Source organism: Barbus barbus (assembly GCF_936440315.1).
Source record: "Barbus barbus genome assembly, chromosome: 32".
Classification (NCBI taxonomy): domain Eukaryota; kingdom Metazoa; phylum Chordata; class Actinopteri; order Cypriniformes; family Cyprinidae; genus Barbus; species Barbus barbus.
In genome coordinates, this window is record NC_136760.1 from 25475251 (window position 1) to 25494282 (window position 19032).

At 36.3% G+C, this 19032-nt stretch overlaps 1 protein-coding gene across 1 annotated transcript in view; it reads left to right on the forward strand.

Moving 5' to 3' along the window:
• LOC306852199 (transcription elongation regulator 1-like protein) overlaps positions 1-18455 on the forward strand; it is a gene marked incomplete at both ends in the record, with an annotated part of 80887 nt that extends 62432 nt beyond the window's left edge. The window contains 9 exons of the mRNA XM_079388882.1: positions 3553-3678; positions 7870-7952; positions 9574-9662; positions 12304-12455; positions 13893-13965; positions 15381-15489; positions 15659-15748; positions 16054-16172; positions 18299-18455. Coding sequence (XP_079245008.1) covers positions 3553-3678; positions 7870-7952; positions 9574-9662; positions 12304-12455; positions 13893-13965; positions 15381-15489; positions 15659-15748; positions 16054-16172; positions 18299-18455 — 998 coding nt within the window. The remainder of the gene's footprint in view (positions 1-3552; positions 3679-7869; positions 7953-9573; positions 9663-12303; positions 12456-13892; positions 13966-15380; positions 15490-15658; positions 15749-16053; positions 16173-18298) is intronic.
• Between the last annotated feature and the right edge of the window lie 577 nt (positions 18456-19032).

Here is a 19032-nt window from a genome sequence, read left to right on the forward strand (position 1 = left end):
GGGTTTATACAAGACGCCTCTAAATCTATATCAGCAAATTCATCCTTTTTTTATCCTCAAAGCGAGAAAAAAAAGGTGTTTAAAGGGACAGCTCACCCTAAAATGAAAATTGAGATCGTTTGCTCAAGCTCATGTCGTAATTTAGCCATGGGAAAAGCAGTACTAGAGCAGAGACAGCTACACTCTTGTTGTTGATTTTGGTAGCTTTAATCAGTTTTCAGGTTTTTGATCATGCACTTTTAATTATTTAATGACTAATCTGGAAGAAATCTTTTTATTGAGGCTCGCGAGGCTGTACTCATTAAATGATCTCATCTTTTTATACGTAAGACAAGCAGCTAATTCAAGATTGATGAGATATGAGTGAGACGCGTCCTCAAAGAGTGCGGGCCTCACAACATATGAAACTTTGAGTGAAATAAATGAAAACTAATGCCCAGTAACCTAGAGACAAGCCGGATATCACGAGGTGTAGAAATGATCTATATGTGCCAAAGGTTATCAATCCAGCATCTGTGTGTGTGTGTGTGTGTGTGTGTCGGTGTGTCTCCCAGATTTGAAAGTAATAGCAAGAACAGCCGTATTGTTTCAGAGAACAGATGCAAATCATGAGTTCATGCATCATTAAATGTTTTAATGAGCAGATCTCATCATCTCCCTCTTCATTTAACTCCTGTAATGCACAATACATCTTTTCAAAAACGTAACTGACAGGACAAAACAGTGACTGATATTCTTTCATAATGAACTGAGGTTCCAGAGTCAGAAATAATAACAAATGCAATCATTTATCTTCTAACTTATTTAAGTTTGATTTTGAGGAGAACTTGCCAAACAATGCATCATTTCATATGGATAAAGGGCAGTCGTGGCCTAATGGATAGAGAGTTGGACTTCTAACCTGAAGGTCGTGGGTTCGAGTCTCAGGTCCGGCAGGGATTGTAGGTGGGGGGAGTGAATAACCAACACTCTCTCCACCCTCAATACCACGACTGAGGTGAGACCCTTGAGCAAGGCACCAAACCCCCAACTGCTGCCCACTGCTCCGGGTGTATGTTCACTACTGTGTGTGCACTTGGATGGGTTAAATGCAGAGCACAGATTCTGAGTACAGGTCATCATACTTGGCCACACATCACTTCCCCTTTCCCCATAAATAATGAAAATAAATAAATTTTTATTTGAATGTATCTGATTTAGATGAGCTTTCATTGTTTCATTGTCAGAATATTACTCATATTTATTCATAAAAACCATACTAGTTTCGCAATTGTACTAAAATAACACTGTCTGTGATTGTATTATTGAAAAATTATTTTATTTTAAGTATATTTTATTGTTTCTTTATTTTATTTTATTTTAAACATTTAATTTTTTAGTATAATTTATTTCAATTTACATCATTTTTATTTTGTGGCTTAAAAGGGCAACAGCAGAAAGAGAAAGGGCAGTGTCATTTATAATCCCGAAAGCTTGATAACTTCAACCGTTTTTGTGAAGCAGAACATCACAAATGCTTTAAAAATGCATCTGCTTTCTGCACTCTTGGAAATGGCACATACATATTCAACCTGACAATCTGTCAACCCCTCTGGATTTCAGCAATGCCCAGCCCAGAGCTGAAGCCAAATGTAATTAACCTTTATGAACAAGCAGAGTCTGTTGAGCAGAATTAACAGACGCTAGAAAATTAAAGGTTAAATATGGCCTGGTTGATGAGAAAAAGCCTTGAGCCTCTTTCAACATTTTCAGTGTTTAACCATTCAGACGAACTTTTGATTGAAGCTTTGATCAGTTTAATAAGTTTAGAGAGGAAAATGAAATGCTCTTTTGATTCCCAATGATGAAAGCAACATTTATGTCGATCTAGGGAATTATTTTTGCTGATTGTCCTCCTGTAGGTTTGTTTATTCGGGTTTGAGATTTGGGAATTTAATCCATAGCCTTATTGGCTTGTGGAAAATGGATAGCCAGACTGATTTGTAATGCATAATGTTTGTGTATTTTGCAGTGTGTCCTTGGCATCATCTCTAATAGCATTACTTTTCACAGTTTGTCACAGTTAATAAGAAAGAACATGGTTTAATGCAATCCCTGCTGTAAGAAAATAAATAAATCTTTTATTTGAGATTTTTATATAATAAATGTTTTTTTTTTTGGGTGGGGGATTATATATGTATGTGTGTGCATATATATATATATATATATATATATATATATATATATATATATATATATATATATATATATATATATATTAGGGCCGGGACTCGATTAAAAAAATTAATCTAATTAATTAGAGGCTTTGTAATTAATTAATCGAAATTAATCGCATTTTAATCGCATATAAATATTTGACCTGAGAACAGTGAGAAGTAAGTTTTTTTCATATGGATTTTTAAATTTCCCACCCACAGGGCCAACCAAAGCGGTCTCATCAGCTTCTTTGTCCGTGTTCACTGTGGTTTGTTTTTGGCTGTTTCTCAATATGCGTTCTTCAGCGATCTTGCGTGCTTGTGTTCTCGTTCTACGTCATCATTAACCGTCAAAGTTCAGTTCCAATTCTCAAGAACGCAAGTACAGAGGATGCATGAAAGTGCCCGGATATGTTCTTGAAACTGAGGATGCATCGAGTGCAGACTTGAGAGAATCAGCCTTTAGAAATCCCAGAAAACGCTGTGGGTGGCCGGTGTACAGAAGCCTGTAAGCTTTAAACTCGCTCTCGCAAATACTTAACGGCTCTTCAAGTTGAAAGTAAATATTTATCGTTTTGTTTTGGTTAATTTTAATAAAGTTGTAAGACCCGGAGAAAGTCTGCATTTTTATTGGCATATTAAAATGAATCTTAACAGTAAAACATATAACGCTCTAAAATAAAACAATACAATTATATGAAAGTAATATCTATAATAGTATGAAATGTTTTAATAAGTTATGACATTTTGTAATATTTATTGTTCATTGGTCGTTTCTTATGCTGAGACTATGCGTCAGTTAAGCAAGAATGCAGTACATCTCAATTCTCATAAGTGTGCGTTCTGTGTTCTCGCGTCCTTCCGAGTTCGTTCTTCCAAGGAAGCCTGGCAAGACCGGTCTCCACGAGAACGCAAGTCCGTTCTTTCCGTTCTTGGAATTCTGAACGCTAGTTGGTGCTCCAGTATAATCGGTGCGCCGAAACTCATCCAGTGAGAAACGTTCCGCGGTGCAAAAATAAGTGCGATTAAAATGCGTTAAAAAAATTTAACGCGTTATTTTTGTGTAATTAATTAATCTAAATTAACGCGTTAAAGTCCCGGCCCTAATATATATATATATATATATATAGACTGGTAAGCCCTAACTCGTTTGCTTAGCCCTATCCATATTGGAGAGAAAAAAAAAATATATATATATATATATATTTTTTGTTTTTTTTTCTTTCTTCTCTCCAATATGGATAGGGCTAAGCAAACGAGTTAGGGCTTACCAGTCTGTTTAATCTTTCTCTCTCAGTAGGTCTCTGTGCTTCATACATAGTCAAATTTTCTTTCATGTTCTCTTTGTGGCATACAGGAACACGGAGCAGCTGGGAAGGCTTGCTGGGACCCGTCCTGCCCTCTCAGATCACTGCAGTAACATCACTCACTTCTCCTGGAGTGACCCTATTTACTGGAAACTGGAAGAAGCAAAGAGCAACAAGTGAGATAACACACATCATATAATGCACTCTTAAGTAGCAATCCCACAATTGCTTTTGCAGTGTATGCCAGTGTTATTTAATTCATAGGTATTTCTACACTACTATTCAAGGTTTAGGGTTTGGGGTGGTGATGGGGCAGTGGATAAGACACATGCCTTTGGTGTGAGAGACCTGGGTTCGAATCCACTGTGAGACACCAATGTGTCCCTGAGCAAGACACTTAACCCCTAGTTGCTCCAGAGGCGTGCGACCTCTGACATATATAGCAATTGTAAGTCGCCTTGGATAAAAGCGTCAGCTAAATGAATAAATGTAAATGTAAATAATGTTGGAAAAAAAAAAATCATGGTTTCCACAAAAAATATTAAACAACAAAACCGTTTTAAACATGAATGATATTAAGAAATTGTCCATGAGTAGCAGATCATAGAATGATTTCCAAAGGAACATGTGACACTGAAGACCGGAGTAAATTTCTGGAGCATTACAGGAAAAAAAATAATTTTATAATATTTCAAATTGTACTTTAATAATATTTCACAATATTACTGTTTTTACTGTATTTTTGATCAAACAAATGCAGCCTTGGTGTATGTGTATATGATATTTAAAATATCTATGCAAAGATATTAGATAGTCTGGTTGAGAAGCAAGTTTTAAACAGAGTCATCATCAAGTTATATTTGTTTAGAATAAAGATAAACTTCTTTGATTTTTTTTTTCTTGAAAGCATAATTTTATTCCAGCCCAGGCCATTTTTATTTAGTTATTATTGTGCCATCTCTGAAGTGAGGAGTTGTTTTCAAAATTGCATCAATTTTTGTTATTTATTCGACATGTTTATTGCGAAAAATACCAACCCTGCAGGCACTTCTAAAGGAGGCTTTAATTAAAGGACATCTGCTATATAGCCGTTCACATTTATTACTGATAAGAAAGAAAGAGGTCATAGAGAAAATTATGAAAAATATTCTTCACTTGCTTTTCCAGTCATCGTGAAAAAGTGAAATTCATTGCATTTTTTGTGCACACTCTCACTAAACAGATTTAACTTGTCCAGCGATGTTCAACCATCATATTCCTTCCTTCTACATTATGGTGTAGTTCTACATTCCCTGTGTGACACATATTTTGGACAGCAGCCTTGTGTTTATCACAGCATAAACAGCTTGTGATTCAACTAGTCGCCGCACAGATATTCTTCTCCGTTGTCATCCATCTACATAAGACCTCAGAGTGGAAGCATGTCATGGAAGTGTCTCTGACAGAAACAGATGAATGTTTTGTGTAGGCGTGGATGAGAGGTTTCCCATCAATGCTTCCAGCTCTGTGATGATGACTGATATAAATCAAACAGAATCTTCATTCAGCCTTTATTGCAAAGCAGTTGCTTGTTGTAATATAAAGAGTTGCTATGGGGCTAGAACAGTTTCATCCAAGTTTAATCAGGATTTGTCAGTGCTAGTTGTTTTATAAGTAATCTATTAATTGCTGTTCCCCTCATGCCCCCTTTAACTGTATACATATACTCCCGTTCAAAAGTTGGAGCTTTTTTGAAGAAGAGGAATAAAAAGAAGCACCTAGATCAAGTTTGTTGACACACTTTGTTATCGTGGTAGCTTTCCTGTAGCTCAAATAGTTGAGCATGGCGCTAGCAACGCCAAGGTCATGGGTTCGATTCCCAGGGAAAGCAAGAGCTGATAAAATGTAAAAACTGTAACTTGAATGCAATGTAAGTCGCTTTGGATAAAAGCGTCTGCTAAATGCGTAAATGTAAATGGTATCGGCTTGTCTGAAAGTTTAAATTAGCGTTTAGAAGTTGTTCTTAGATTGAAAATGCCAGACAGGCCAATAAAAACTCAGATCTTATTAGACCTCACCAGACCACTAAACCACTAGACCTTTAAAAGACCTAGCTGCTAGGAGTTTAAGCTTTTTTGAGCATGATTCAACATGTTGGTAGATATTTTAGCAAAGTTGCTAGCATAGCATGCTTTGTCATGTTGTTAACATATTTTAGCATGTTTGTAGCATATTTTAACAAGTTGTTAGCATGTTTTAGCACATTGTTGGCATGTTTTAGCAAATTGTTCACATTTTTAACATGTTCTAACACATTGCTAGCATGTTTCCAGCATGAGTTAACATGGTGCTAGCATGTTTTAACAAGTTGACAGCACAGCATGTTTTATCATCTTGTTAGCATATTTTAGCATGATTGTAGCATATTTTAACAAGTTGCTAGCATTTTGTAACACATTGTTTGAATGTTTTAGCAAATTGTACACATTTTTGAACACGTTCTAACACAATTGTTAGCATGTTTCCAGCACGATCTAACACGTTTAACCTGTTTGTAGCAAGCTGCTAGCATGTTTTAATAAGTTGGTAACATGTTTTAGTTCTTGCTAGCATGGTTTAGCATACAATGAATGTAGATGGTAGTTTACAGTGCTAAGAAGCAAGTCTATTTGACTGGTGCACTATATTCAAGTCCTCTGAAGTCATTTGGCTACTTTGTGTGAGGAAAAGACTGAAATGTATATTCAAGTTAACCACTTGTATTTCCTGTCAGAATTAACTGTTTGCATGCCTTGTGTTTAACTTTACAGTATATATAGAATCAAGGCAACCTTTAGCAAACCTCATTCACACCTCTGAGCAAGAGCTTTTCTCCCTGACATTTCTTTGTTGTTTTATCCAGAGCTGCTGAATTCAGTATGCAGCCTGTTTGAGTTTAATTTCAGGCAGAACAAAAGATCAAGCAGCGCATTTGATTTCCACTCCACCTTATGCTTGCCACATCTAATTTCATCCCTTTCCATGGAGATAAAGTGAACATTATTTTGGGCTAGACTGAGTTTGAGTGTGTTCAAACTATTTAAAGTGACTGACTGCGTAATGCATAATGGCTTCTGCCATTACTGACAGTCACAGTGTGTTGTTTTCTTATCGATTCGCCTGCCAGCTGTTAGCTGGTTGTTATTAGAGGGTTTTACTCTTATCAACTGATGTTCAGAATGTGTTGCAATGTCTATTGATAACTTTTTGATTTACTTTTAATGTGATTTTTTTAAATATAATACATTATTGATCTTCGGAATGTTCTGTCAATACTCATAATGAGCAAATGGCATTTGATTGTTTGTACTCAATGTAATACGTGTATATGTTTGGGAAAAAATGATGCAGAAACAATTTTCACTCAGAAACTGCTAGTAAATATCACAATTAATTACAAAGAAATTGCAAGTAACGCATTGAATTAAACACAAAATGCTGGAAGTAGAAAGACTGAAAATTTTCTTGTAAAATGTACTGTTTTGTAACTTCCAACTACAGTCAGGGTCAGTAAGATGTTCAGGGTTTTGGAAGAAGTGTCTTCTGCTCACCAAGGCTGCATTAATTTGTTCAAAAATATATATAGTTAAATCAGCAATATCGTTAAGTGTTATTACATGTTAAAATGCTTTCTATTTTAATGTATTTTAAAGAGTAATTTATTTATGTAATGCAAAGCTGCATTTTCAGCATCATTACTCCAGTCTTCAGTGTCACATGATCCTTCAGAAATCATTCTAATATGCTGATACTTTTAAATGTTAAATTCAAGCTGTTTATACAGTATGTATGTATATTATTTAAACTTAACTTGCTTTCTATTTTCTATTTTAAAATAAATTTTTAAAATTTATTCATGTGATTTCAAAGCTAAATTTTATGCATCATTATACTGCAGAAACCGTGATACATCTTTTTCAGGATCTTTTGATTAATAGAAAGTAAAATATTACACACACACACACACACCATCCATGTTAAATTAGAAACAAAAGCATTTTCACTAGTGGTCTCAGAAAGCTGAGAAATAGTAGTCACGCAGTGAAGAATACTGTCATTTACACATATCAGCATACTTATAATTGAAAACTTATATTCATTTATGCAAATTAAGGCACCCCTCTTTCCTTGATGATTGCTCTGCTTAAAATAGAAGACAAAATGAAATAGCTCTCAGTATAAACTGATTTGCAATGTTTCCATTATGGGAAATCATTGATTTATTTGATGCCACAACCATTTGATTAGTTGATGAATAGGGAATTTACTATTGATGAGGCGCTGATTGTTTGAAGAAACAATGTGTATTTTGGCATCGGGGTATATTGAACATTTATCTCTGTCTTCAGATAAGATTTTGGAATTGAAGAAGCCATCCTGTACAGATGCCTTAGTGCTCCGCCGTGATCACAACCCAGAGGCTAAAGCTGAGGTTTGTAATCCTTATTATTCTCTCATTAGCTGTATTTGATTCTTAAAACCATTGTATAGGCAACATTGACGTAACTGCCACTGTCATACTGTTCATTCGTTGCCAGACCTTGGTCCTTGTGAAAATTGTTTTGGATTGTCTTAAACGGCAGAAAGAAGATCGAAATGATTTGTGGAAAAGGTCAGACTGTGGGCACAATCAGATTTGGAGTTAATAATCGCTTTTGTTGAAGAGCGCTGTACCACAGTGTCCCCATAGGTGACGGCTTTTAAAATCTTCTCAGCCAGATTAATTAGCGAAATTCCCCCAGAACGGTAATTCATTTGACCGTAAAGAGTGTGCAAGCCTGCTGCCCGACCTTATGCAGAGAATCAGTTATCTGCATTGTTCGGTCATGAAGGGACTGGATAATTGGTTGTTTTCTGAATGTTTTCTACATTTATCAGGTTGATAATCAACATTATTATTAGCCTTGTAACTTGTGTTTGGGGTGAGATAATTGATGTTCACTTTTCCTGCATGATTACAGAGTAGAAAAAACATATGCGCTGTTTTAAAGCCTCGCTGTTCGATTTCAGATGTGATTTGAAATGATCTGCATATACAGTATTTCTATGATAAAAATATGATACTCAAATAAGTATGAAAATGCATACATCATACAAGTATTTTTATATGTTTCTATTTCAGTTAATATTTAAAATTTACACACGCACACCACTCCATTTGTTTTTGGTTATTTTTGATTTCTCCATGCCCTTTGTTTTTGCTAGAGCTCTAATTGACTTCCTCTTTTCTTTTAGCATCCAAATTGCTTGCTTTTCTCTCAAAGTCAGCTCCCTCATCTTCATCCTGGTTTGTGTTGTTATCATTGAATGCAAGATTCAGAATGCAAAAGTAATGGATATAACTGATACGACACATTCCCTGCATTTTATATCTGAAGAATTAATGCAACAGGACACAGCTGATCACTTAGAAAGACCTGAGAGGCAACTGCTCCAATACTTATGCTCACATCAGATAGAGGGATGAAACTCTAAAAGTGTTGAACTTCTTAGCTGGTAAAACATCTATGTGTTGAATCACCCAATAATAAAATGTGACATTCTGTTGTTTTGTCTCATATTCATCTTTTAGTCATATTTGTAAATGTCTTGACTCCACAGCCAACAAAGCAATTTTGTCTTTACTGTTCCAATACTTTTGGAGGGCACTGTATATATATATGTTGCGATCCTAATCACCCTGCTCCAAGCGGGATTCGAACTGCGGTCTCCAGCGTGGGAGGCGGGCGCTCTAACAAGGAGGCTAAAGGCCACGGCCTGTAGCGTCTGACGCTAGAGCGCCACTTGAGATCGGGGAGTGAGGTTTTACCTGCACAGCACTTACCCGCTGGCCTCTGCTACACTCACCCCCCTAAACCTCACTCCCATCTGGGTCACGGCACCAATGTTGCTGTCCTACTCACCCCGCGACGAGCAGGATTTGAACCGCGGTCTCTGGCATGGGAAGCAGCACTTACCCGCTGGCCTCTGTTACATATATATATATATATATATATATAACATGTCAAGCTGACATATCCTTTCTGCGTGTTTGTGTGTGTATTTCTGTGCAGGATGGGCCTTTTAATGTCAGTATGGACAAGGACAGCTCACTCAAAGACAAGCGGCCAGTTGCATCTACGCCTATACCTGGATCACCATGGTAACTACCCATTTTGTCCGTGCAAATATGATTTGATGCATCTTTATCGATTGGTCATTATCTTGCATGCAGAGAGTCATTTATTAGCAATAGCGTTCTCCAGTTGTCTCTGTGTCAACCTACACTTGCTCAAATGCCACTGTTGTAAGTGCACTGTTTTCTCCTGTGTTTTGGAATGCTTTAATAGCCAATTTGTTCTTCTATAGTGACATAAAGATGCTTTATCTCCTCTCATTCTGTCATAAATGTCAGCAGCTTTAGCACCATTTAAATGATGCATGCCGCTTTATAACTGTTTGATGACAGCAATACATGCTTGAATAAAATACAGCAGTGCACATGGCAAACCTCCAGTGATAAACTGATGCACCCAATCGAAAACCTGCATTAGGACGACGTGTTATGTAAGACTTCCATTTTTCTCTGCCAAAGTAGTGTGGGCTTTCCTTCACTGCAAACAAACACTCACGCAAACATTTTTGAAGCCCAGCAGGCGTCATGGCTTATCGCGTTCCTCTTTTGTTGACTCACACAAACTGGCTTCACTGTTAAATGCTTTTAACATGTGGTTGATGACACCAGAACTGGAGCTGTTGTGTGATTATCCAGATATGGATGTTGGTTAGATTCCTGTGTTAAAAACCCAATTTAGAATGTAACCCAAAGGAAAACTCATATGAGATCTCTTTAGTGTCTCTGTGTCAAAAATGAGATTATTGCTTCAGTCTTCAACTTGTCTGATATTAATTTTATCTATACTTCAAGAAGAGACCTCAATAATGTCTCAAACTATATCAGGACAGATCATTTGATATAAACGTTATGATTTTATTAATTTGGGCATAGTTCATTTATAAGTGTTCATTTTCTTTACTTTGCTAATTCTGAAAATTGCACAGGGAACCTCGCTATATTACAATAAATATTGATTTTAAAAATAAAGTAACAGCTACTGTATTTTGCAATAAAATAAGAGGCTAATAAAATAAGAGCCATTTGTTTGTGACCAAGATTACACTGACAGTGCTGTATGCTTTAGATTCACTTTAAAGAACCGGTTTATAAGAGTCATTTGCTCATGAACGGGACTACACTGGAGATGCTGTATGTATTGACCGTGAGTTATTCTGTTCTGCGCAGGTTGTACTATGTGTATTTTTATTCGTTTTTTTTTTTTTTGCCTTTAAAGTACCACTTCATAAGAGTAATCACAAATGAACTATACTGGTTTCACTGCTGTATGTTTTTGATTTAGTAGGACGAACCAGTTCAAAAAGTCTTTTGTCCGTACTGTGCTGGTTATGCTGTATATTTTTGATTTACTTAAAATACAAGTTCCATGTGAATTAGACTACACCGGTTGATCTGTATGTTTTTAATTCATTTAAAAGTATGAGTTCATAAGAGTAGATTGCTTGCGAATTGGACTAGACCAGTTGTGCTGTTTCTGATTCACTCACAAGACCTGTTTAATAAGAGTAACTGTTTCACAGATTAGACTACGCTGTTCATGTTTATGTTCTGCACAGCACATGAGGACAACTTAATAAAAAAAAAAAGAAAAAAAAAAGGTTTTTTTTTGTACATTATATTGTGGTACACTACCTGTAAACCCAGGTAACGGGTTTTTTAATTTATTTACTTTTTCTAAATCTCTGTCAGTTGAATCATTTGTCTCTATTATTTCACAAGGTCAAGGTGTTTTGCAGGTTTCAGGGCAACTGATGTAAGAATAGCTTATAGTTGTTATGCATAGAAAGCCGGGCTGGAAGAAAGGCAGAAGAAAGTATTTTAGCATGGGAAAGAATTGCATCTCCTAAACCATAAAAGAACAACCTCTGAGCAATAAAATGGTCCTTAGAGCTTTTGCTTCAAAACTTAATTTTGTAGTTATTGTTTTGTATGGAGGTTGCATAGAAATGATTTAAATCCCTGCAATATTAATGGAAAGACAAATGAAGCATGTGTCTAGTGCTAACCATATGTTTGCACTATGAATAACTGCATATGAGCAGAGCGGATGCTCCGTTTCAAAGATTTTTTAATATCATTGGGTCAGTTTTATGGTACAGGAAGACACTGCCGATCTCCCTGATGCAATGGGGTTGCAAAATGAAATCTCAGGATTGGTTTGTCGTGGTTGGCATGAAGTTGTATCAAATTACCTCACAGACTACAGCAGAATCCATGAATACTTTATCCGACATGCCCTGAATGAAGCCTGAAATGGGTCTTAAATTATGACTGTAAGGTAAGAATATCTAGTGCGGAACATCTGAAAAATTGGTCGCTTTTGGATTTATGACATAAAACTTAAATGTATAATAGTCTTGTAGATACTTGATGCTGGACATATAGTGGATTTATCCATTTGAATTTCTTGTGAACCTGCTGAAAAATAGCAAGTCAATACAAAAATAAATCTGAATCAAAAGATCAAATTAAGCCCATCTGGTGTTAGCCATTCTCAGCTGTCGTTTGTGACTCAGAATCCTCTCTCTGGGTCACTTTGGTGCTGCTGGAACTGTTTTTCGTCATCGGAATATCTTAGTCACGTAGTGAGAATACCACAAACAGCCTGTTGGATTGTGTTTCTGTGTGTATACGAATGTATAAATGCATCTCTCTTTCTCTTCTGTAGGTGTGTAGTGTGGACAGGTGACGACAGGGTGTTTTTCTTCAATCCCACCATGCATTTGTCAGTATGGGAGAAACCAGTTGATCTGAAAGACCGTGGAGACCTCAATCGAATCATCGAGGACCCGCCACATAAACGCAAAAAAGACTCTTTAGGTTAGATTTTGGCTGGAAAAACAGACTATTCAGGCATATTTAACACACTCTTTTAAACATACCATACGATTTGGGACAATTTTAGATGCCATTTAGGATGAATAGTGTACAAATTAGTATGCAGGCAATGTGTTTTCTGACCCATTTAATGGCAAATTTATTTATAAATGAAATCCAGATGGCACAAAGTGAAACAGAGTTTAATTAACATCAAAAGTTCAGCAAGTATGAATTATAATTGAAACATCGTATTTAGAAATCACACAGACAAAAACTGTTATGGAAGATTCAGTAAATGTGTTAACTGCGTTAAAATATGTTTAACGGCATCACATTTTGTTTTTTAAAATCTAATTTCTAAATCAGTCTCATCTAAACATACCAAGCTGTGATTTAATTGCATATTCCATGAACCTGTTATAAGATAAGAGTTCATTCATTCATTGGAAGAAGTCTCTAATGCTCACCAAGGCTGCATTGATCTGATTGAAAATAGAGTAAAAACAGGAATAATGTGAAATATTTTTTTACAATTCAAATAACTGCTTTATATTTTATTTGTAAATATAGAAAATGCAAATGCAAATATAAACAGGAATAAATGTGTAATTTATTACTATGATGGTAAAGCTCAATTTTCAGCAGTCTTTAGTGCTGCATGACCTTTCAGAATTTTTTTTGTGAATAGTAATCTTTTGTAACATTATAAATGTTTTTTGATAAATTTTATGCATCCTTGCTGAATAAAAGTATTAATTTCTTTGAACAAAAAAAGTACTGACCCCAAACTTCTGAACAGTAGCATAATACTAATGAGATCAGGTTAACAAGCCATACTGTAGCCTCAAGGTAAAACTCATTTATTCTCAGATTAAGTTGCTGAATCAGTGACGTGTAACTCACGACTTTAGGATATGAAATACAGGAGCAGAGTCTGTATAAAGGGATGAAGTTGACTGAAAGTTTAATCCTCATAATGTGATAATGATGCTCAAAAGTTTTAATACACAGAACTGGTGTTCTCGTGGATTAACTAAAAGCAGTAATCCAATGAAGCGGCTCTGCAAATATTAAATTAGTCTGGATCTTGTCTGGACGTTATTATACGGTTGCCTTCATTTCCCAGAAGGCTTTTCATCTTTATTGATTTAGTTTTATTGCCGTTTCGTGGAGATTATCTATTGATGACCTTAATCTATTCAGCGTCTATAATTAAATACGAGTAAAATTGTTCTTATTGTACTTTTTGGATTAACAATTTGGCATGAGCAATCAATATCATATCAATACAGATCAGCTGGAATTGTGTGCATAAATAAAACTTTACAAGCTTCTTGCATATTTTTTACTAATTTATCACTCATTTCTTTTGATAATGTTTACAATGTTAAATCCAAGATATATACTGATCTACGGCATGATTTGTTCCATCAACAGATGATGGCTCAAATGATGCTGATGATGACGATGACGATGAAGAGGAATGTAGTTTCAAGACCAAACGCTACAAGTAAGTAGGGTCGAGCCATGTAAAATATGACAGCAGATCTGAGTTTGTTTTAATTGATGAGGAGGATCTTGTATCAGATGTGTTGTATATCACTCACCTTAATAATCGCAGCTCAACAGGAAGTCTCCAGTTTTTGGTGGGCAACATCTGCACTCACAGCGTGATGTGAATTTCTCAATCTGTTTCTGTTGGCGATGATATAAATTGAGCAGACAGCTGTTTGAGGTACACCCAAATGTCTGCGTAGAGACAAGAAAATATTTTACATTTCAAGAACAATGTGAAGGGTTTTTTGTCTGTTGCGTATTTCATTTCCGACAGTTTTGTTTTTATTTTTTATTTTTTTCTTGAGGTTAATACTGGATAGCTGATATGTTATTTATTTAATACTCAATGAAAATAAATAATTAAAAATGTAGTTAAAAAAAAATAATACATACAGTCACAATTTCAGGTTGTCTTCAAAACGTCAAGCATTTAATCATAGGACTTTAGATCAAAATGTTTTGAAGATTAAGAGAAACAAAGTGTGTCCAAACTTTGCAGCGTATGATACAAATTAATGATAGCAAAAGAGGCACAGTCTGAATTGCTGAAATGACATGAAGATTTAATTTACCCAATATTTACTACAAAATATTTGAAGATATTTGTGTGAGTTATCCATTTACAAGTCTTTGGTAAATACTTCTGTTAATCACAAAAAGGGACAGTGTACATTAATCAACATTCAAGAATGTAAATGTACCCAAATTAGCCCAAAGGCTAGTTTTCATTGGTAGTCCCTTTGCCAGATGTTATAAGGCCAAAAAACTAGAGGAAAAAAGAAACAAGATAGAAAAGCCAATAACAACGAAATTCAACCAAAGCTTAAAAAGTATACAAACTGACAATGAAAAACTAAATAGTTTTTTAGTGTGCATATGGTGATAGTTTGGGCAGAATCAATGCACTGTAAAAAAAATGTTTTAACTTGAAACAAATATTATTGGAGTAGGTTTTACAAGAAAATACTTGCTACTTGCCATTTCTTTGTTTGTGAAATTAAAGGTGCAGTAAAAGCGATTTCTGAGAAATGCTGTTGAAAGTGGATCGGACCGAGCACCAAACCACTCTTGTAGCCAATCAGCTGTAAAGGGCGTGTCCACTTATAATGGTGGAATTACATGCGTTGCATACCATGCTCATGAGTTTGGTGGCGGAGCTATCTATCCTATCCTTTTGGGTAGGGGTGCATTTGTTTTTGGTGATTTCAAATATCAACAGTGTCTCAGAAATCACTTACCTCACCTTTAACTGTAAAAATGCCATATTTTCTGAGTGAAATTTGTTTCAACGCCAAATTTTTACATTGTACTGGAGAAAATACTAACAGAATTACACATCAAATATGTTGTATTTCCATTCCTTTGAAGACTGGACCATCCTGCTGAGTGTGAAGGACAAAGTGGATCATCTCTCCGGATGGTTTTACCGCTGGAGCTCCGGATCGGCCACTTCAGAGACATGCTTCTGGAAAGAGGGGTAAGAAATCCATTGATGATAATACAATTACAATTCTGCCATTATTTGACCCACAAAAAATCCTACAGGCTTTGTATATTTGCACACACTGTGAATCTTAAAATGAAGTGGCGTAATTGACATGTGTTTATTCTGGATGAGCAATATTCATCCTGTGTGTTTTGAGCAGGTCTCCGCGTTCTCCACCTGGGAGAAAGAACTACACAAAATTGTATTTGATCCACGGTACCTGCTGCTAAATCCAGAGGAACGAAAGCAGGTACGACACAAAAGGTTTCACATCAGCCTCAATCAACCTCAAACATTAATAAATCTTCAAACTTCATAAACTCTGCATTTCCACAGACCAACTGTGGTTTTGAAATTTGGTAATACCAAATGTCTTCCATCAAGGTAACTGTATACTGTATATCACATCATTGAGGATTCAGACATTGAAAATGAATTATATATTAGATATATATTTTTGAAATAAATATTGCAATTAAAAAATCTTAAATATTTATTTTTAAATGTTATCAGATCATTTATTTTATTTTAATTCATTTATTTATGTGCCCTCAGATTTATGATCAGTTTGTCAAAGCAAGAATGAAAGAGGAGCACAAAGAGAAAAAGTGCAAACTCCAGCAAGCGAAAGAAGAGTACAGAAAACTGCTAGAGGAATCAAAAATCACATCCAGGTGAGCTTATGAAATAAGTGTGACTGCTTTTGCTGATGCATTAATAAAATCCGTCTCTAGAGAGGATTATTTATTCAGCAAAGGTGTTAATAACTGATGGCCTTTGCAGTTTGGTTCCTCGTTTCTTTGGGTTTGAGTATTTGATGATAACCTTGTTTCTTGTTAAAGGTCTAACACAGAAATAAATTCAGACACACCACAGGGATTAACACTCATCTTAAAGTTTCCTCTTTGCAGGTTGGACAGAGAACTTCTTTCATTTTTACTGTGTTCTTTACCTGATTCATTTATAGTGAAAGGAGCTGAAGAGAATCCATGCACTATTATTAACACATTCACAGCTCCTGTCCTCCTGTCCTTGAAACAAAACAACATATTTTTTAAGAAGCGATCATCTTAAATTACTGAGTACTGAGTAGATGGAAATATCATATAGATGTATATGTTTGCATTAACTCTTTCCCCTCCACTGATGGAATTTTCCGGCTGTCGATGTTTTCACTGTTATATGATAGGAGGCGCTATTACAAATCTCCCTATAACATCAATGTAACAACAGCAAACAAGACAAACTACAAAATACAATGAAACACTACGAATAAAACCAGCTGGTCTACTGAATATCTGGAACAAAACAGTGAAGCAGCAGCAGAAACAAGCAATTGTGTATGTAAGCAGATGCATGTGTAAAATAACATGATCATCAAACATTAAACAGCATCAAAACTGCCTAAAATTACAGAATAAAATGTTGACTCAGGAAGTGGTCTAGGACTGTGCAAACTGAAAACAATCTGCTCCATCTATGTTTTGATCATTGTTCTGATTCTGAACCGGATGTAGTCTTTGACAAAATTGTGATATTTTTTTTTTTCAGTTTTTTTTTCTTCAAAATGTTTCTTTTTCTCCAGTTCTACTTGCCAAGCTCACTCCAAGCGGGACATTAACTGCCGTTTTTGGTATGTGAGGTGAGAAGAACAAAGGAATCTAAAGATCACAGCCTATAGTGTCATTGCATCTCTTGAGATTAGTGAGGTTTTCCTTCACAGCTCTTACTAACTGATCTCTGCTACAATCCCCTAAACCTCACTCTCATCTGGGTCATGGCACCAATGTAACTCGCCTGCTTGCTCCGAGTGGGACTCGAACTGACATTTCTGGCAATGGAGGTGGACACACTAACAAGGATGCTAACAACTGAATCCTCTAGCGAACAGGGGCTGGTAGTGCACTTTGTGAGATCAGGGGAGTGAGGTTTACCTGCACAGGTTATACACACCCCCCTATATATGGATCACGGCACCAATGTAACCCACCCACTCGCTCTGGGGTTTGTTTTCAACAGCATTGTTAGATAACTATCATTGCAAGGTCCACTGAACTCTATTTGTAACGATGGAACTTGCAACCATAGTTGCTTTTGGGAAACGCACCCCTGAGCAGAACTCGAACTGGCGTTTCCGGTATGTGAGGTGGGCACGCTAACAAGAACAGTAAAGACCGCAGCCTCTAACGTCAGTCAATTTTGTACCCCTTGAGATCAGTGGAATAAGCTTCACCTGCAAAGCTTTTACTAACTGGCTTCCGTTACATTAGCACACTCATTACGAGTTCTCACAAGGAAACAAAACTTGAGTGATATCGTTCTAGTCAGGTTTTTGAAAACCCCTAACACTAATATTAAACTTGCATTACCCTTAACCCCTAACGCTAGCAACTCGACTTGCCCCAGTTAACAACGTCTCAGAACACCCTTGCAAATCCCTGACAACCAGCCAGAACACCATAGCTATGTGTATAGAACACCCTAGAAAATCAGCAACATTCTAGCAGCCAGTTTGCAATCCCCAAGAAAAAGATTTTAGTTAAGATTTCAGGAGATAACAAATGCATCAAAATGAGGGCTGTTTCTTTGTGATATTGTGCTTTGCTGCTTTATTGCTCTGGGCAGGTTCACGTGTTTTCACCTGTACTTCAGACTGAAGCCCTGCAGGATCTTCTCAATAGAGAAGGCTTTCAAAGTCTAGCCATGAAAACAACCGCAATCAGACCTCTTACAGCTGAACAATAGTGGACCATCACACTGATGACTGTCAAGGATCTCATTCTGATGTTCTTTTTCGTAGGTCGACGTTCAAAGAATTTTCAGAAAAGTACGGAAAAGATCCGCGATTCAAACAGGTTCTGAAGAGGAAAGACCAGGAGCTGTTTTTCACCCAGTTCATCAGCGCGCTAAAGAAGCGGGACAAGGAGAACAGAATTCATTTGAAGAAGATGAGATGAGTGTTTGCAGACAGGGCTGCGAACTCTTCACAGTACTGTGAACTTATTTCCTGTTTATCACAGTGTATACCGTGATACCAACTGTCCATATGTCTGACCAAACCACAAGGGCAGTTTGCTTTTCAATGACTTGACTTTGAAACAAACCGAACAAAGGCAGAACCAGCTGAGTCTAAGCAGCAGTTTGGGAATGAACTCTGCATATCTGAATCTGTTTCATATTGAAGCTCTTAATCTCCAGTTTGAGTATTACGAGGCTCCTAAATCGCAACGCTGAACACGAATACAAAGTTTGACACGCTGGAAGTATCTAAAGCCATTGACCTGTGCACACAGGTGGAAACAGATTTTTATATTAATTGTACATAAGTGTTTACTTGCCTTGCGCTGTGCTAAAAGTGACCGTAGAAGTGAAATCATTTCGTCAGAGTGTGACACAGATTCTCCACAGCATCTGTGAGAATCGGTAAGTGGTGTTGTGTATCGATAGAATTTTTCAAATGCTGTCTTATGGTTTGTTGTTTATTACATTTGTCATGATATCGTAAAAAAATAAAGTGATACTTTTTAATGAAAG